This window comes from Gossypium arboreum, chromosome 7 (genome assembly GCF_025698485.1).
Source record: "Gossypium arboreum isolate Shixiya-1 chromosome 7, ASM2569848v2, whole genome shotgun sequence".
NCBI lineage: Eukaryota > Viridiplantae > Streptophyta > Magnoliopsida > Malvales > Malvaceae > Gossypium > Gossypium arboreum.
The window spans coordinates 41,377,787-41,398,808 of NC_069076.1; the positions used below are offsets into that span (position 1 = coordinate 41,377,787).

General features: G+C 31.5%; 2 protein-coding genes and 3 long non-coding RNA genes across 6 annotated transcripts; all 5 read right to left on the minus strand.

The window, feature by feature from the left end:
• Positions 1-1,724: 1,724 nt before the first annotated feature.
• On the minus strand, positions 1,725-3,376 carry LOC128295313 (uncharacterized). Its single transcript, XR_008285672.1, has 3 exons — positions 3,286-3,376; positions 3,110-3,174; positions 1,725-1,927 (listed from the first exon to the last, which is right to left on the minus strand). It is a non-coding gene; the product is annotated as an uncharacterized LOC128295313 (long non-coding RNA).
• Positions 3,377-5,062: 1,686 nt separating this feature from the next.
• On the minus strand, positions 5,063-7,287 carry LOC128295285 (uncharacterized). The gene is made up of 2 exons (XR_008285637.1): positions 7,170-7,287; positions 5,063-5,288 (listed from the first exon to the last, which is right to left on the minus strand). It is a non-coding gene; the product is annotated as an uncharacterized LOC128295285 (long non-coding RNA).
• Positions 7,288-10,160: 2,873 nt separating this feature from the next.
• LOC108473902 (uncharacterized) lies at positions 10,161-11,273 on the minus strand. The gene has a single exon (XM_017775717.2). It carries the CDS (start codon positions 10,967-10,969, stop codon positions 10,289-10,291), a length of 681 nt encoding a protein of 226 aa, XP_017631206.1. The 5' UTR covers positions 10,970-11,273; the 3' UTR covers positions 10,161-10,288.
• A 3,287-nt stretch (positions 11,274-14,560) lies between these two features.
• Positions 14,561-17,615, minus strand: LOC108483442 (probable LRR receptor-like serine/threonine-protein kinase At5g37450). 2 transcript variants are annotated; one of them, XM_053030412.1, is made up of 10 exons: positions 17,544-17,615; positions 17,341-17,440; positions 17,101-17,248; positions 16,951-17,022; positions 16,785-16,859; positions 16,552-16,695; positions 16,382-16,453; positions 16,220-16,291; positions 16,066-16,140; positions 14,561-15,666 (listed from the first exon to the last, which is right to left on the minus strand). In XM_053030412.1, exons 2-10 carry the CDS (start codon positions 17,360-17,362, stop codon positions 15,630-15,632), a joined length of 717 nt encoding a protein of 238 aa, XP_052886372.1. In that variant the 5' UTR covers positions 17,363-17,440; positions 17,544-17,615; the 3' UTR covers positions 14,561-15,629. The 2 variants fall into 2 exon arrangements, with proteins under 2 accessions (XP_052886372.1, XP_052886373.1); XM_053030413.1 differs by lacking the exon at positions 17,544-17,615 and having other exon boundaries at positions 17,365-17,415.
• Positions 17,616-17,716: 101 nt separating this feature from the next.
• Positions 17,717-18,579, minus strand: LOC128295150 (uncharacterized). Its single transcript, XR_008285472.1, has 4 exons — positions 18,263-18,579; positions 18,085-18,142; positions 17,948-17,992; positions 17,717-17,796 (listed from the first exon to the last, which is right to left on the minus strand). It is a non-coding gene; the product is annotated as an uncharacterized LOC128295150 (long non-coding RNA).
• Between the last annotated feature and the right edge of the window lie 2,443 nt (positions 18,580-21,022).

Genomic DNA, 21,022 nt, shown 5'->3' on the forward strand with positions numbered 1-21,022 from the left:
CAATCGGTTAAAGTACAGAAAATCAAGATGTCGACTGTTAGAGATGAGCCAGATAAGAGAACAGTAGAGGAGGGAAAGTATTCAGCCAACACAACAACAGATTGAGGGAGGGGAGAAGGGTATTCGGCTAAACAAAAGGGAGAGCACGGTAGGTTGAAGAGTAGAGGAGAACAAAATCGTAAAGTGTAGAAAAAGATTCTCTAATGGTCCAAGCAATAATTGGCCTCAAACAAGGAAGTGAAAAGAAACCAAAAGAAACTATAGAAAATGATATGGGGAGAAAAAATATTAAGCCAAAGCCGAATTCTTCCAAAACTGAAATCACTAGGTGTCTACAATCCTAATTTGGCACCAACACCTCCTCCACTTCAAATCCCTTTGATTTCTTCCTAAAATCTCTCATCATATCTCTCCTCAACTCCCTCCTATAATCCCTCTATGACCAATTCAAAATCCACTCCCCTCAGCAGTGTTTCGGTCAAACACAACCTCCTCGTATGGCCATCAATAAAAATAATCTCCATTTGCACAAGCATGGATTCGAACCTCAAAGCACACGCACACTCCAGACGCCACTATCCACTAGACCAGCAGGTCCATTCTGTCATGTTTTAATAATTTTTACTTATAACCCTACTAACCAAAGATAGGGGTTTTGTCCTTAAAAAGCAAAGTTTTTGCATAAACCAAGGCTTGAACCCAAGACTTCTCAAACACTTCCAAAACACTTAACCACTGAAGCAGATACATATTTTTGTCACTTTCTTACACAAATAAATATTTATGTGCAATCTCCTAGCTGTTCCCATGCTCAAGACCTAATACTTCTAGGCCTAAATTCAGGGCGTTACAATTCACCCCTCCTTAAAAAAGTTTCATCCTCAAAATTTCCAACTATCAGATCAGTCGCATAACACAAGCTACACCACTACACTCCCGCTGCGCATTCTACTTCCAAAATAGGTATATGGCCAGACGATGAGGACCCAACTTGAGCACCTTTACGACCTATTGTACCTCGTTCGCGTGTACCTTTTGTGCTCATTGTCTATTCGCATTTTATCTTGTATTAATAGTTTTATGCAGATCGATTTACAGTTCTAGTTGTTTATTAATAGGTATCTTATGGAAAAATAGTATCAGTATTTAAGAGTTTGTTTTCGCGGTACAGTGTCTATCAATGTCTACTGGTTTACTACAGTTTTAGTGTACCCTACTAAAGAATTTGTAGTACTACCCACAGTAGTCTCAGTAATCCTACCTATAACAGTTTTAGTCAAAATCAAAATACAGTTTTCAGATAGAACTTACAGGATCAGCGCGGAGACCCGATGTACCACACATTCAGTAAAACCTTTCAAAATACCTCAAATCATTTGAAACAGTTCTTTTTGAAAATTCCAAATTAGAAGAAACCCAAATCCACAGCCCAATTTTACAACCTGGCTCTGATACCACTAAATGTAACACCCCAAACCCAGTCTAGACGTTATGGCCAAATCTAGCGGTGTCATATTGAAGTGTTTTTTGAAACCATTATTTCATTGGAAAGCCCGTTATATAATAAAACTTTATTTTATCATTAACGAAAATTTGTAAATCATATTAGATTACAAATCATATTAGATTGTTATTACACTTTAAAACAATGTTTGTTACGAAAGCTTTAAAATTATATTAAGAAGATGTGGTGTTTTTGAAAAATAGTTATCTTTTGAAAACACTTCTTCTTCCTACAACTAGCAGTTTATATCAAAGTAAGTAAAAATCCCAAATTAAAAGTTAAAACCTTAGAGAGGCCTTATTACATAAATAAATACCCAATTCGAAATTTAATAGTAAATAAAAGTCAAATATAAAGCAGGAGCAGTAGTGTGGCCACTTCCGAATCCCTCGCAGCACCGATCCGTCTAAGGCTGGGGATTTCCTGTATAAATAAACAGAAGGGTGAGTTTACGAAAACTCAGTGTGTAATCCCTTAACAAACAAGCAGTCAATCATTCAGTAGATAGATGCAGTTTGGGTCTAAGCCCGTTACAGTATCAGTATCAATGTGGGTCTTAGCCCATTACAGTAACAGTATCAGTGCAGTAATGTAATCAGAAATCCTACCCAATCCAGGCTCTACACACCACTCCGTCTTGCCAAGCACACCATGTGGGGATAAAATTGACCCACCCAGCCAAACACACCAAAACTAGCACTAGTTGTGGCACTAAACAGTATTACAACAAAGCTGCCAGTAATATGGACGGCTTAAAGCCATCAGTAGGTCCACAGTTGTCTTGGGCAACCCGTACAACCTTAGGTCTATAGTTGCCTTGGGCGACCCGTGCGACTATATTAGTACAATACACTTCCTCCAAAATAACAATCCCAACCCTATGCAACATGTCATGCATGTATCATAATATCTTACATAGATGCAACATACATATAATGTGGCATACTCAAATACAGTCATACACATCGTAGGGAAAATCAATCATTTTACCTTACAAGGTATTACAGTCATTTTACCCTATGGGGTATTTTCGTTATTTTACCCTATAGGGTATTTCGGTCATTTTACCTTACAGGGGTATTTCGGTCATTTTATCCAATGGGGGTATTTCGGTCATTTTACCCTATATAGGGGTATTTCGATCATTTTACCCTCAGGGGTATTTGTTATTTTACCCTACAGGGGTATTTTGGTCATTTTACCCTATGGGGGTATTTCGATCATTTTACCCTACAAAAGTATCTTTCATTTTACCCTACAGGGGTATTTTGGTCATTTTACCCTATGGGGGTATTTTGGTCCTTTTACCCTACAGAGGTATTTCGGTCATTTTACCCTATTGGGGTATTTCGGTTATTCTAGTACCCATGTTTATACGTTTGGGGTTACCACACAAGCGATCGCACGCCCATATGGCATCAACAGTACTATTTTTTGGCTTTTGCCGATTTATGGTTAAGACAGTGATTACACACCTGATATGGTTTTCGATACGCAATGCTCTCCAAACACAACACACCTAGAACAAACAGCAATTCCATGCCCAAAACCTTAAAATCCATACCAATTAAACAACTACAAACGAACTTCAGTTATATTGCTTACCCTTACTACTCCAAAAGAAACAGCCTACGATTCCACTGGTAAACCGAGTCCGTTGCAATATGATGCTGTCATAACAATGTTCAACACAATAGAGGATTAGGAGTATACTACACTTAGGAAAAGAAATCTCCCCCCAAATCAAATAGGGTACAAAACCCCCTTACCAAAAGACTTACCAACTGATGCAGCCCACGGAAAACAGGAATAACCAACACTGACTTTTCCCTTTTTAGAGAGAAACCGAAAGGCAAGAAAGGGGATAGAAGAAGTATTTGGCAACAGTACAAAGGAAAAGGGTGACTGCTAAGAATCAGTTGAGAGTAGGAAAAAGAACTAGAAGCAATCGGTCAAAGCACAGAAAACCGAGATATCGACTGTATGGGAGGGAGTAAAAGTTTTGGGAAGAAAGTGAAGAGGTTTAAGAGCTTGGGGTAATAATGTAAATTATTATAGTTTGATATTCGGTTTATCTAAATTATTTGATTTATTTGAATTTGAAAATCAAACTCAATTCAAACTCGAAATTTGAAAAAAATTTAAGTTGACTCAAATAACTCAATTCGTTTAACTTTAAATTCGAAAAAAAATTTAATTTTTTCGAGTTGAATTGAGTTTTGCTCACCCCTAACCACAGCCAACAAAAACACTTACATAACTAATTTGAACTCGTTATCGAATAAATAAGTGACATCCAAAAATAACCATTAAATTTACCGGTGCCGGAGCTGTAACACCCCTAACCCGTATCTGTCTCCGAAATAGGGTTTTGAGGTATTACCGGATAAGGCACAAAATTTCGAACATTCACATATACACATATGTTAATATTCACATAACTAAAACATAAATCTGTTTAAACATTAAACACATAATTTAAATCATAATACAAATATCAATAAAAATTCAAAGTCATATAAAATATATGCGGCATTGGCTTTTGAAAACATAATCAATATACATTCGTATAATATACCACATCGCCTTATATCATAGTATAATATTCATTATCATAAAAGATAATAGCTAGCAATACAACATGGCCAAATATATTTCTTTTACATTGCAATTTCATGCACATATTATCATATTAATATGGACTATTTTTAACATAATTACCAAATCAAAACATACTAAAATTTATATGCATAATACTAACCATTCAAACATCATCTATTCGGTCATTAATACACATACAAACAATTCATACCATTTCTATATGACTTAATAAACCAAATTTATAAATATTAATGCCAAATCAAAACATGCCGATTTCACAAGTTATACATCATATCAAAATATCATACATACGACCAATTCTTCTCTTATCTATTCAACTAGCAAAATTAACTTATACACATTCATTAATGTTTAATTAACAAATGAATCTATATAGCTATTTCACATACAATATATACTCATTAATTTATCTCTTACTAAGCCAAATTTATAAAACCATACTTGACGTTTCTCACTACCAAAACATATAACCAACACCTCAAACATATATACCTTGAGATAATATAAATATCAAACCAATACATCATATACTTATATATATAAATATATATAAGTACCAAATCATGTTTGAATTACTAATACAATTCATATCAATTTCTTCCATATACCAATACCAAATTCACTAAAATACCAAATCATTAATCCACGCTTTAACCAGCTTATCAAACCAATTTCACCTATAATCATTTATAATATATCACTTTGCCGAAATAATTTTAACCATATCACTATGTACATATCCAACACCTCACATACATATAATATGCGTATCATTCAACTAACATAAGAAATAACCTAACTCAACTAGCATACAAATTTACCTTATAATCAAAACACGTACCTAGCCTTAATAAAACAAGCTAAACATAATACATATATAAATGTATATATATTCTTTATCCAAATCAACCAAACCACATCCAAAATCACCGACCATTGTTAATGCATATGAAAAATATAAACTTGACTAAAATTTCATATACTTACATAACATATTAGCCATTTTGGCATGGCTTAATATATACACAACTTCAAACTTAACCAAATATAATCTAGCCTATACATGCCTTAGGTTCAAGTTCAAATTTATAAAGTACCGAAAATAGTCGATAGTGTGATAGATTTCTCTGACGATCCCCGAGCCCGTTACTAGATCCAAAACCTATAAAACAGAAAGTAAACATACACACAGTAAGCTTTCATAGCTTAGTAAGTCATAAGCAAATATATATCTAAGAATGAATATTAACATTATAATAATAAGGTCAAATCAGCCTATTTTCAATCAAGGGTACATAATTATGCTCGTAACGCATGAATCATCTCATAAATATTCACATTTTATAGTCATAAGGCTGAATATGTTCAATCATATATACATAAAATTCCATTTGCATCATACATAATTTATATCACATTTCAAATAACTATCTTACCTTATTTTCATATAAGCATTTAACAAGCACTTACCTGAACTTTTTAGCTCGATTACACATTCGATCATAACTTATTCTTGCCCGTTGAACCATTCGGAATTAATAGGATACTCGGATAATCACACATATCATACAATGCCAACGTCCCAGACGTGGTCTTACATGTAATCACATATCGATGCCACTGTCCCAGACAATGTCTTACACGTAATCACATATCGATGCCAACGTCCCAAACTGGTCTTAAACATAATTACATATCGATGCAAACGTCCTAGACGTGGTCTTACACATAATTACATATCGATGCCAACGTCCCAGACTTGGTTTTACACATAATTACATATCGATGCCAACGTCCCAGATGTGGTCTTACACATAATTACATATCGATATCACATATACATCCATGTATCAACTTTAACTTGACCAAAATACACATATATTCATTAACAAAGTTATCATTCACTTCCAAGGTCACAATATCATCATATAGCCGAATATATATATATATACATTCATTTATGTATACTCATGATTCACACTTTAATATCACATATATATATCATTTAGCTGAATATAGATTTGCAATCAATATACATATAATCAACATTTTAACATGTGTAATTCATATCATCACTTCAAATACCAAAACTTATTCATTGCTTAATCATCAAACATAAATATTTTTTTTACTAGAATATTAGCCAACTCAAAATATACTATCTCATTTATCATAATTCAAGCCAAAAATTTCTCCTATTTAATACAAATAATTAATAAATAAACATTTTGCTAATTGATAAATCTTCAATATAACATTTGTAATATACATCATCAAATCCTTATAAACCAACCTAACTAATTTATTACATGATCGAATATACCATTATAAAACCATATTATAAGATCATATAACTCACAAATCATACTATAATCACATTTTTCTTTTTCATTACTCAATGCCAATTCATAATTTATTACTAATTATTACAATTATGTATAGATCACAATATTGAAATTTAATAACATTTATTTGCTTATAAACTTACCTTGGACAACGAAATTCGAAACAAGATAATTATTAGTCAACTTTGGTTTTCCCTCGATCCAAATTTGATTTCTTTGGTTTTTGATTTAAACATATTCAAATTAAACTTATTCAAACATAAATTCATTCAATTTCATCCGAAAGCACATAAATGGGAAAATTACCATTTTTCCCTTGACATTCACACTTTTCACAAATTAGTCCCTATTGCACAAAACACAAAATATGCAAAATTTCATTATACCATGCTTAGGCCGAATATTCATCTTCCTTATAAAAGTCCATATATTTTATTTATTTCACATTTAGTCCCTCAATTTATTATTTTTGCAATTTAGTCCTAATTACTCGAAATCATCAAAAATTCAAATACAAAATATGTTAATCTATAACATATCTTTTATTTTCCAGCATCAAACAACAAAAATCACAAGCTTTCAACAATGGAAAAATACAAAATCATCATCAAATTCAAAAATTGAGACATGGGCTTGATAGATAACATATCAACGATCTCAAAAACGTAAAAATTATCAAAAATTGAGCTAAAACTAACCTTGAATCAAGCTTGCTAATGGCCGAATATAGCTTTCTTTTTCTTTTGGTATTTTCGGCTTTTGAAGAATAAAAATGAATGCATGCAACTTTATTTTATGTTTTATTATTATAACATTATTAACATATTACTAAATTACCCTTTTAAAATTAATATAAAACCATGATTTTTAATACCAAAACCGTCCATCCATTTTAACTATGGTCTAATTGCATTATAATGCATCATATTATAAAGACAAATTCAATTAAGCACTCTCACATTTAACTATCAATTTTTCACCTTACGCGATTAAGCCCTTTCTACTAAATCGGCATCCAAACAGTAAAATTAAAACACGAAAAATTAACACATATAAATTCACACGTAATAAACATAGAAAATAATTTTTAAATATTTTTCTGACTCGGATTCGTAGTCCCGAAACTACTGTTCTAAATAGGGTCTAAATTGGACTGTTACAGGAGCTCTACCGGATTATCATTAAACAAAACATACATTCAAACTAAAAAATTTACTAAATAAACATAAACACAAATACAATAAAAAATGCTCCTCATCTCTGTATCATTCATCCTCTAACAAAATATAAGTAAAAAAAAATTCCCTCAACTCATATTGACTGGCATTAGGAGTTACATATACCAATTTGGTCACGCCAAAGAAAATAACTCCACCGAAAAATATTATTTTTAAAATTTTAAATTAAAAATTAAAAATTTGATAATAAAGTGGTGACACCATTTAGAATAGCTCCACCAATAAGAAAACATTTTTTATAGTTTTAAATTAAAAAAAAAAAGTACGGACACATAACAAAAGTGGTGGAGCCAAACTATTTGACTCCACGAAAAAAGGATTATTTTTTCAGGGCCCCTCCAATTTTTCAAAAATAGCAATATTTTTTTAATATTTATACAAGTGACATCATTCTATATAGCTCCACTAAAAAAATAATTTTTTTGTTTGTCGACGTAATATTTTGGTGGAACCAAACTCTTTTACTCCACCAATTTTTATCATAAATTTCAAGTCATTTACATATATAATAAAAAATAAATCATTTTTATAATTAATTAAATTTTTAACGTGATTTTTATAAAAAGCCCATCTAATACTTATTAAGCAATCACTCCTAACAATAATTGACCTCACTATTTACATTTTATTTTATTTTGGAATGTTACTAATTACACTTTATGATGTACCGAAAAAACACACATTTTAATTTAAAACTTGTATTCCAAGAGCCTTCGTTAATGTTCATCATCGCTTTCAGCATATATCTAGCTATAAAGAAATCTTTACTATTATTGACCAAAAGATAATATCTTTATAATTCAAACTCTATTTTATTAAAAAACATATTAAATATGAGCGTCCAGCTTATATTATTATTTTTAAAATATATGTGCATGTAAAAGCATTTCATTTAATTAAACAGAAATTGTATCTGTTAGTATCATATTATAAGTACAAATGTAAGTAAAGTTCGATTGGATTTGAAATTTTTGAAAGAAAATCGAATTTTAAATTATTCGAATTGAATTAATCGATTTAATCGAATCAACTTGAATTTTTTTCAAATCGAGTTGAATTTTCGAATTCAAATAATTCAAACAAATCAAATATCAAACTTTTCCTCCCCCTCAAACCCTCTTTCTTTCCCAAAAAAATTTACTTCTCCCAAACCCCAAATTTTTTTCCTTTTCATTTTCCTCTCAAAACTTCCACTTCACTTAAACCCTCAAAACCTTTTTCCTTTTACTTTTCCACAAAATTTTTACTTCCTCCCAAACCCCTAAAACTTTTTTTCTTTTGCTTTCCCTCAAAACTTTTACTTTGCTCAAACCCAAAAACTTTTTTTTTTCGAATTTATGTGTACTATTTATATTATAGAATTGAATTTCACAGTTTATACTATTTATACTATTTAATTATTTAATTATGTTGAAACTTTATCAATTTCTGTTAAATTTGAATTATTGATGATGCCATACAAATATTCATGTTAACATTTTTGTTAATATCAATTTCACATTTTATTTTAAAAAATCACATTTTTACATTTAATATATTTTTTAATTTCAAAATACATAATGGCAAGAATGAAAAGATAATTTAAGCAACTAAGCAAGAAAAGAAGTTAACCCGTATGTAAAATATTAATAAATAAATTATGAGGGGTGAAAGTTAATAACAAATTTGATTATGGTGTGCAAATTTGATAACGATGGATGACAGTAGCTACAATAACCCAAAATCATTTTTTTAATTTAACTCAATCAAATATATTCGATTTGATTCGAGAAAATTTCATCTCACTCGATTTGATTCCAGAAAATTTCAAATCGAATTAGGATGATAAAACAGAATTTATCAACTCGATTAATGCAAATTTTTTTCATTCGATTAAACGCTCACTCTATATGAATTTCAGTTGGATATTTTGGTCCAAACCGCGACTATTAAGGCCTAGTCCAGTGAGGGCTTTTGTTAGCTTATTGCTCGATGAGTTGCGTAACAAAATCGAACAGAAATATAAAAATGTTGGAGTAAAAGACCACGTTGAATATATATTCAAACATGGATCTTCCAAATAGACGATTAAACTAAAAAAAAAAAAAAGGCATGTTTGTATTGTACCTACACCTAGTCCGGATGAAAATTTCGAACTGTAGTTACTCTACAAGGAGACCAAGGATAGCAGATCAAAAGAAAACATGAAGCAGCGGCTTCTGAATAGCCTTATAACGAACATATATAATGGGCCAGTTTCAGCAAATTAGTTATCTCCAGGGACCCACGAAAATGTTTAAGATGATGATTTATTGTAAAAAAGAAAAAAAGAAGATAAGTGGAGGTCCATCAAATTGGCAATGGCGTGTGATTCTTTCGATAAGAGAAATTAAAGGTCTCTTTTGGTATAAGTGCTTTATGGGGGTATCCAAAGCTTAATTAGGAGCAGAAGCTTCAAAGTTCAAAATAATATTAGAACTTAAATGTGGCACACTGGCAGCTTAGATTTTCTGAATTTGTAAAAGTTACACCAAATCCATGTGTGGATCAAAAAATACTTGATCCACATTAGAGGAAGTATGCAAAAGATGATGATCTTTTTAAGCTTCAATCTCAAAACTTGAACATTTGATGGATCCCATGGAGATGTCAATCTCAATCAGGTTGTCTTCTTCATTCATGTCATTGAGTTCTGCTAATAGCTCCATTAGACTCCGTTGCTGGAAAATGCATTCAGGCTTTGAATCTGTCAGTTTCTGATGCCTAATATACTTAGCAGGCTCTTCTTCTTTGCGACTAACATAATGTCCTTCAGGAAGGGAGATTTCAATGAGGCTATCCTCATCGGATATCGACCCGTCATTGGAGATATCGGGGGTTCGATCCGTGCTGTCTCGAAACGGCCACTCCTCTCCAGAATCTTCTGTTGTGGACTCTTTTTCAGATAAGACATCTGGTGATCTGAGTAAGTAGCCATGAATCTGATATGAACCACTTCCGCCTTCTAAGGCTTCATGGTGTTGTTTTGATGCCAAAATATGTTCCATTTGAGGTGAGGTTCCATGAACCAATTTCTGAATCTCTTCTTTGGCTGATTTCTCCACTAACTTAGGCTTCCTCTTACAAAATACGAACAGAAAGGTTGACAAAATCAAGGCTGCTGATGTGAAGACGATGGATAAGGACCCCAAGATAATAAATGTTGCAAATGCGAGAGGTGGAGCAACAACAATCCATGACACTACTGGGTTCTTTAAGAGATCAAACGAAGGAGTAGCCATGGACTAGAAAAAAGGGATCTGATATGTAATTATAAGCTGACAGAAACAACTTACGAGGAAAAAGAAATGCAAGTGAGATCAAATAGACTATTGAAGCTGAGTAAAAAGATTATACAACTACCTACTGGGAAATGAAGATATGAAAAAGGCTGAAAAGACAATGACAATGAGCATATATTGATGTATTGATAAATTTGAACTAGATTTTCAGTGTTAGATTGCAAGTGAGAATGAAGGGCATTATTCTACAGGGCTTGTCAGTATCTTAAACTTTCACTTTTCTGCTGATTTCTGGCAAAAGGCGCTAATCCAAAAGAAGAAAAGACTTTCATGGATCTAAAAGAAACATAACCAGGAAAGGAAAAGGGGTTTTGTAGGACATACATACATATGATCACACCAATTCAAACAAATAGTAGTAGTACCAAAAAGGCAAGAAGGAAACCAACTTGCCAGTTTCGCCTGTTTTTTTTTTTTGCTTGCAACTGGGGGAAGTAAATTAGTAATACCAGAAGTGGTTTGCAAAGAGGAAGCAAGTTGAATATAAACAAAAAGATTATGGTTTTCTTGCTTGCTACTGTTTTCCCTCTATTGATTTACAGCCTCAAAAGCTTGAAAATGATAGAAATCATGTGCACATATCTGAGCTTACACATGGCACTTTCCCTCCAAAAAAACAAAAACCCGTAACATATATGGGATTATTATATATTATTTCTCAGCCCAATCCCATTTTTTACTTCAACCAACCCCAAGAAAAACCCTATTACCAGAACCACAAAAAGCATACCATTCAAAGCTTTATTTGTTGCAATGACATCAAGTCAATACTATAAGGAAATGCTCTCAAGTCTCAAGCTACTATAAGCAAGTACAAGTAATTAATAAAGAATATATTGATGCAAGACTGTTATAATGATAAAGAAAAGTCTAAAGAGGGGAGAAGAAAAGTTGAGATAGCATGGGCTTTTTCTCCATTTTTAAAGAAAAATAATATCTAAAGCAACAACAACAAAGGAAGAATATTCACTGTATAATGATGACTTCCAATAGTTCAAACTGCTTGAAATATCTGAACTAATTAGTTCAAAGAGCTTGAAATATCTGAACTAATTAAACATGTATGAGTTTGAGTCGAAATAGAAAAGGAATCCCAAAATTCCGTACCAAAAGTTTTTGTTTACTAATACAATATATAGTCACTGCATAGACAATTTGAAGTGCTTCATTGGATAGCTGAATGCTTTATGAGAAAAATACAAGAGCCCCTTTCTTTTTTCCTGGTTTCTTCAATTAATACAGCAAAGCCAAAACCCAGAAGAGAAGAGAAGACCAAAGGAAAAGGAGCTTTCCAACTTTTTAAGTTAATAATAAAAAAATGTATTTAACTATTGTTTCATTGTCCTTGATTTATAATTCAGCTTAGTGCTGTTATCAAGTATTTTGAAATGAATTAAATAAAGATTAGCATTAGAGGTAGGTCATTCAAGTTTCTTATCTAGAGTTTTAGTGAGTTAAAGAAACATATATATTGTTACGCCACTGACATATATGCCCTAGAAATGATTTAGAACTCTAAGAAAGACTTCTTTTTTGGAGATTGATATAGTATTTTAGTGGATTCATGCCTTTAATTGAATTTGTTTTTAAGGCATATGGCTATGGAAATAGGATAAACCTACCAACACTCTTAGCTTAGCAGGCCCACTCTCTCGTTTAAAGCACTGCAACGCCTTGCCGGAGGTCGGCTACTCCATCCCAAATGCTGTACATATATATGATACATATATTTTCTCATTGAATAAGGATTTTATAGATAATAAAAGATAATGTGTAGATATTTGTGTGTATATGCTTATGTAATTCACGCTGGAAAAATCAGCTTATGATGGTCTGAAATTAATTATTCTTTTATATTTTTAATAAATATATGGGTTGAGTTTTAGTATGTTGTTATTATAATAATAATAATAAAAGGTAGATTTAACTATTTTACGCCAAATAATTATAACAATCTATAATTTACTTAAAATATGATATACATAATGTAAATTAATAGAGCATTAATAAAACAGTTAAATAATTCGATGAATATAATATAATTATAAAAGTCCATATTTTTCATTAAATCACATCTTTATTATATATTTTATAACTTTTATAAATAGGTCCCTTTTATATAAACCATGTTTATCAACTTAATCATCGAAACAATTTATATACAGGAAAGTTAGAAAAAAAATATGATGGTGATGGAAAAGAATTATGGAAAGAAGAAAAAATTATTGAACTTGTTTATCAACTTAATTATCATAACAAATTATATCGTTCATAAATATTCCTAGCCTTTTAGAATTTCAAATTTTAACAAAATTAGGTTAGGCAGGCTGTATAGGGTAAATTAATATTATTGGAACAGCATTTGTCTCCAAGAAATCCGACCGACCTGCATGTTACTCAATGTTAAAAACTTTAGGAATGTTTTACGAGGGCAGGGGACCATATCTATTACTTCATCAGTGTTTCTTTGCAATTTGCATTTCTTTTTTGGGGGGATTTTAGGTAATCTTTTGTCTTCAATCCTGGGCTCACATTTTCTGTTTAAAGTTATTTTGTCGGAATTTTTTTTCTGAAAATATTTAAGAGGTAATGTCTAAATGCCTTGTATTCGAATTTAATATTTGAACAAACCAAAATTACATGCATTATATAGATATATATATTTATATCATTAACTCGAATCAAATCCATTTTATTTTCAATATGATTATTAACTTAATTTGAGTCACTGAAAATAATCATATTGAAATTTCAAGCCAAGGGGTTAAAAAATAGAACCCCAAGCAATTTTAGATTAAAGAAAGTTGATTTCATGAAACTAATTCATACTCAGTACTCATAATTTACTTGCACCTAAAGGAGCTGCCTTGATTATGGAATGTTGTAAGCAGAGATGTTTTGGTTTTATCATCTCCCTGTTCCAAAAGCACTGCAACATTTGAATTTTGTCTTCAAGTTGGGAGCTTCCCTTCATTTTTGCTGTGCAGTAAGTTTAAAATTGTAACCTTCAATTCTATGTTGATTTGAATTTTCATTTAGCGCCTTTTTTTAGGCTTTTAGTGGCGCTTTTACAAGCACCACAAAAAACGCCGCTATAGATGGCGCCACAAAAGTTTGTGGCGTTTTTTAAAAAAAAAACGCCGCTAAAAGTCATGGCCTTTAGCGACGCTCTCCCCACAAATGCCGCTAAAAGTCATGAAATTTTAAAAAATATATTATAAAATATTATAAAGGTCATGAAAAATTAAAATTCATTATCAAAATATTGAGGAGAATAATATCCATGATATAAATATAAAAATTTTCTATTAAAATTCATTATCAAATTAAATTTTGTATGAAAATTTTAACTTTAAAACTAAATATAAAATTTGATGAATTCAAATTTAGAATTTAAAATAATAAATTAATAACAAAACTTAGAACTCAAGTTATTAAATATTAAAATAAAAATAAAAATATAGAATCAAAACTAAAATAAATAATAAAAATTAGATTAGATATAAAGATATAAATAAAATACAGCAAGTCTTTTACTAACAGCAAGTCCAAATACAGCATCTTGTTTATTAATAAAAACAACAAAACATCTAAATTGTTTATAGATATCCATGATACATCATGCATGACCGACACATCACGTATTTAACCACCGATCAAATACACAATCAGAGATTCTAAATTTCCACTCCTCACTAAATTCAAAGTATACATCATTAGACACAATTTGTCCAGTCTGATTTGAGATGGACTGATAAAGAAGAGCTTCGGTTCAATATAGAACTAGGTACAATCCTGAACCAAGATGGCATATTATATGACATTCTTTTACTCTCTATCCTTCTTGTTGATATCAGAAAACACATGCTATCAGAACATCAAATTTGAAGTGGACCAAATTTCCAGTTTTTCATGTCAAACGTTGAGTGCATACCAACCATGATTGATAGACAACAAGGATCTAGATAACCAAGGACCATTACACCTACTAGACTACCAGCAAGGCAGCCAATGAGTTGTCAATATATCCAGCCATCAACCATGTTTGACACAGATCCAAAATTCTTGCCAGTATTAAGCTGTCATAGAATTACTTAGCCAAGCATCTCAAGTCTGAGCATCATAGATTAAAACCAATTATTGTAATCATGTCATCGCTTTATACACCAATGAAAGAGGACATTAATAATAAAAACTATGAGGCTGAAAGAAGGGAAGATGGTACAGGAGAGGAAACAGACCAAACTAATCAAATTTAGAACCACACAACCAGATAACTGGCCTTTAAGAATCAATGACGGCATGCAGCCTTAGCTTCAATCCTTTAATATTGTTCTAAAGAATGTCGAAACCCCAAAACACTAATGAAAAGAGAATATTCAATTGGGGAGTTTGAAGGTGACTAATAACTTGAAATGACCCTCATATAGTCCCCCAAGTACCTCTAGAATAAAAGAAAACATAAAAGCAAAAAAAAAAAAATATAACCTTGAAGCTCACACCTCGCAAGATGTGCTTTTCTCCAAATGATTTGTACACGTTTCGGCATTCAATGAGAACATCAGAATCATCTTCATACTTCACTTCCTTGCTCCAATTCTCACTTCCTTGCTCCAATTCCCAGATTTAGATGATTCCTACAAACATATCCATGCAAATCACCATGGTGAGACTAGAAAACTATATATATATATATATATATATATATCTAAAATCACCATTAATCCATTTATCCTGCATTATGCACCATTTTTCCTGTAATACAGTAAGTACATAAAAAACACATCATGGAACAACAAGACAATATAACCCTCAATCACCTTTTCTTTCTTTGACAGCTTGAAAGCCATTGAAACGAGTTATAGCATCAGAAATAAATAGTGCAGGCCATGCAGTAACAACAAAGTTCAATGACCATGAACAATACTATTTCAAAGAAAAAGTATCACATGAATCTGTCTATCAGAAATAAATATTTATATCCTTTTTCCCTTTGAATAAACTGATAGTCAATAGAGAAAGGGAAAGAAGCTGACAATTTCACTAGGTTGGACATGTTGCCATAAGAAGCCGGAATCTCTGTTCCACCAAAATTGGTATTATCAAGTTGGCTGCAATACAAACAAATACTAGTATGAGATGTAATCAAAATTCCATCCAATTCAAGATATTAACTAACGGTAAACTTACAGTATTCTCAATTTAGGCATCTGTGAAAACTCTGGTGGTAGATTCCCCATTAAGTTATTGTTGTCCAGCAGACTGCACATCCATCATGGATATAAGCTATATTAAGGTGATTCATCCATAACAGCCCGGAATTTGTGACAATGGAATTAGTACTGAGCTTACAAATGTATAAGTGCAGGCATGCTGCTGAGCTCTGACGGAATCTGCCCACTGATTGAGTTGTTGTTCATGTGACTGCAGTTAACAAAATGCATAGAAAAATTATTATATTAATGCATTACTTCATAACATAAAAAGCATTTAAATTTAATTTAGTAGTATTATTTACTCACAAGTGCCTGCAGCTGATGAGGTTGACAAAAGATTTGGGCAGTGAACCTGTTATCTGATTCAAATCCACCTGAAACATCAACAAGTTAGGAAGAAAACCGAGCTCGTCGGCCAAAGGTCCTGAAAGCTGATTCCCACTTAAAAGCCTGCAACCATGATCACTAATCTTATAAGGTTTCTGCATTCATTTACTTGAAATTTGCTTTTGTTAGCTTCTGAATATGAGTTTGCTTACAGGAACTTCAATGATTTTATATTGCCTATCTCCTTAGGTATACTTCCTGTAATATTGTGATTCCACATAAAATTCCTGCACCAAGTAAGGAGTCATTGATGGTAAGGCAAGAATTTGGTGAACTTGAGTAAATATCTGAAGTCTCCAAAACATTGGCACCACTTACAGTTCAGTCAAATTAGATAGCTGGCCAAGTTCAGGAGCAAGCTTTCCAGTAAGATTCAAGTTTAGCATCCGCCTGCCCAAAACATTACAACGTATCACTCATTTTAAACAAAATAATGATGGCAACCAATGAATACATGAAAATACATACAGTTCTTGAATATGCAAAAAGCCATCAGGTTGAGGCATGGTGCAGATTACTCCGGTCCAGTTCGAAACGCAAGGATCTCCTTTTCTCCAGTTCCTTAGATTTTTTCTCGGATCTTTGAGCTTACGCCGAATAGCTTGCAGTGCGCCAACTGGAAAATTCAACACAGGCATTTTGAAACTGGTTTAACAATGCAATATGATGAAGTAACAAAGAATATATTATAAACCAAACAAAATCAACCTTCTGGTGGATAAGTAAGCATACTATTTCAATCCTCCTCTTCTTCATCGTCTTCTTCTTCCTCATCATCGTCCTCCTCGTGTTTCAGATGTTGTCCTTTCTGAAGGAGTAAAGCATCATAAATATAAAACAGAAAAACAACATAAACAAATTTAGACCTAATCACGGGTCGAGTAAAGTCCTAATGATTAAAATGAAATTACCTCTTCACTAGCCTCATCCTCTTCATCCTCCTCACCCTCGTGATCATCTCCGATGCCATTAGCAGAATTTTCCTACAAATTATGATTGTCAAAATAAAAAGGGGGGGTTAAAGTAGCTAAGTCAAGCAAATTATTACTCGAAATAAAAGAAATAACCTTGAACTTCGTTTACCTGTTTTTTGTTGTAGGCTTTCATTTGTTTTTCATACTCAACCTTCCTTTGTCCAGATTTGACCTCATAAGGGGCTTTTTCCTTTATAAATACAAGCATTAAAATCATAATGATAATGCATATGCATAAATTCAGAACAGTAAGCCACACAAAATTTCTGTCATTCAAAAATCAATGCCCATCGAAAACTAGAACACATTGCTATCCATATAAAAAGATTTCCAGCACTTACTTCCTCAGACATGGATTTCCACATCTCTTCCGCAGCTTTACCAACCTTCAAGCAAAGAAGTTCAAAGAAACAACCCCCAAAGTCATTTACAAAACATGCATCCAATATCATGCTCAAAGGGGTACTAATTCACTTACAGCTGATACAGCCTTCACATTAGGATTTTCCTTCTTGAAAATACCCCTAAATTCCTCACTGGCATTTAATAAGAAAATAAAGAAGAAATTGAACAAAGAATGCCTGTCAGACTGGAAAAACAAACACAATGGTTAACGCACCAATAAGCCATCAAAGACAAAACATACAAGCACTTACATCTGAAAATGACTTTAAAAAGTTAGAACGGTTGCTTTTCGGGGATGGGGTCAATGCTTTTTGTCGTAGAACATGATTTTCATCTTCTAAATGTGAGAGCTTCTTCCTCGTTCTCCTTCTCTTCAACTTCCATTTGTTTCTCCAAAAACCTTAACAGATCGAGAGAAAAGAAGTAGCTATGGTGGGTGAAGTGAAATGAAAAGGAAAAAGGAAATTTGGGGGCAAATTTTTGAGAGTAGAAGGAAAAAAGAAACTTGAGGGATTTGGTTAACGAGCGGTATTTTGTGTTTTTTTTATAAAAAAATAATGGCCCGGCCTTTTCTAAAAAACCCGTCACTATTTCTTAATTTTAATTTTTTTAGCTCAACTTTTGCGGCGTTCAAAACGCCATTATTTCTTAATTTTAATTTTTTTCATTTTATCATATTTTTTCTATTTTTTCTTTCAAAATTTTTATATTGAGATTATCATTTTTTAAATTTTTTATTTTAAATATTAAACTTTTCAAGTGAAATATGGACTAAATTTTAAATATTAAATCTTTAAGTTTTTATTTTGATTTAATTATAGACATTTTAAAAATAAATACATCAATATATTTTATATTGAATAAATATAAATATTTATGTATGCAATATAAATATAAATATAAATACAAATATAAATATAAATATAAATATAAAATAGTTGTGTTCATAATTTACAAGAACTAGATCAAATTAAAATTTATATATACAATTGCACCCCGATCCCCATATTTATCCTAAACACTAAAAATTAAACCCTAAACTATACACCCTAAATTATAAATCCTAAACTATAATGATAATTAATTCAATATTTTAAAATTAATATTATCTCTTTTATAATTATATAAGAAAATATTTATCATATAAATTAAAAACACTAATTAATTTAAACCCTAAACTCCTAATCTTTAAACCCTAAACCATAAATCCTAAGACATACTTGGCGAATCCTAAGACATATTTGAGACATTCTATTTAATCTAAATATCTTTAAACAAAAAAAATAGATAAAAATACACAATAGCATTATTATTTATACAAAGTTACATAACTTTAATAAAACAATTTCTCTATTGGAACACTCTAGTTATAATGTCCACTCTGTAAGATATTTCTATGTTATATAAAGTTGGAAATTATACATAGTTCAACAAATGCTAATTAATATTTAAGCTTGCCACAATCAAAATCACCCTTTCTTAATAGCATCCCAGGTAAGAATCTGGAAAGGAAATTATCTTTTAAGAAGTTAATAATTGTCCAATTTTAAACTTCAACCCTAACCTTTAAACCCTAAATCATAATCTCTAAACCCACATCATAAACCTTCAAATACTAGTTAACTCTTAAACCTTAAACCCTAAACCGTATATCTTAAACCATAGTTAACTCATAAACCTGCTTAAACCCTAAATCATATATCTTAAACCATAAACCTTAAACTGTAATGATAATTAATTCAATATTTTAAATTCAATACTATCTCTTTTACGATTATATAAAAAATATTTAATATATTGTATAACCATAAATTTTAATAATTATTATTTTAGGGGTTATAGATTAGTGTTTATGATTTTTTTGGGGGTTTAGGGGTTATATGACTTTTAGTAGCGTTTTACTAAAAGCGCCGCTAATGCTTTGGTTTTTAGCGGCGTTTTACCAAAAGCGCCGCTAATGCTCTGGTTTTTAGCGGCGTTTGATGTTGCTCTGTTTTTAGCGGCGTTTTACCAAAAACGCCGCTATTGCTCTGTATTTTAAATTTTTTGTGGCGTTTTTTGATAAAACGCCGCTAAAAATGCCGCTAAAGCCCTATTCTCCTGTAGTGTGTTGATGCAATTTAGAGTATTCATATTTGATATCCACGTTCCACTTAAGTTATAAAACCTTAATAGTTACCCGTATTCGATGGTCGCATCTAAACTTCAATTGCCATGCAATTGAAATTTGGACTAAAGATTCCTACTTCATCCGTCAATTTCCATGGCTAGGAAGCTTATTCTTTGAAGCAGCTTAAGAGCTTTCACCGGGGATCACGGTTGGTTCTACATTCGATTTTCAATTGAATCGGATGCTTAAATCATCAAGAATTTTTTTAAAAAAAACTTAAATATTAAAATATAAAATATCGGAAAAATTATATTCTCAAAATCCAAAGAATAAATTAATTAAAACCTAATTTTATTGTTTTTTAATCGATTTTTTGTTTCTCAATTTTCTTTTGAAACAAATTTAGTTAGTCTACTAAAATTCCAATTCAACTTTTATGTTTGAACCTCTACATCAATTAGTTGAACTAGAAGGTACAATCTTATGTTTGTTGGAAAAATATGATTTTTCTTTTTGAGATCTTTGATGTATATTTTCGATTGGTAAATGAGGAGTTTTGAATCATAAAAAAATGATTTTTTGTTCTACCCCATAAGACCTTTACAACGGGATATCATATGATCAAAATGGTTGAGTGGTAAATAAAAAATTGATGCTCAAAGTAAGCTACTTGTGAATTATGGTGAGGAAAATGAAAAGCATTAGTCCCACATTGATTGGGAATCAAGTGTGGGACTCGTATATATATGTAAACCAACTTAATAACTATTGAATGACTAAACTAATGTTTTCTCTTGTGTGCAAGGGGGTGCAAATCCAAGTCTATTTGGTTTGGACTTGCACGACATGAAATGTCTAACTTTGTTGGGCCCTTTTAGGCTTACGGGTATTTTTAGGCCCA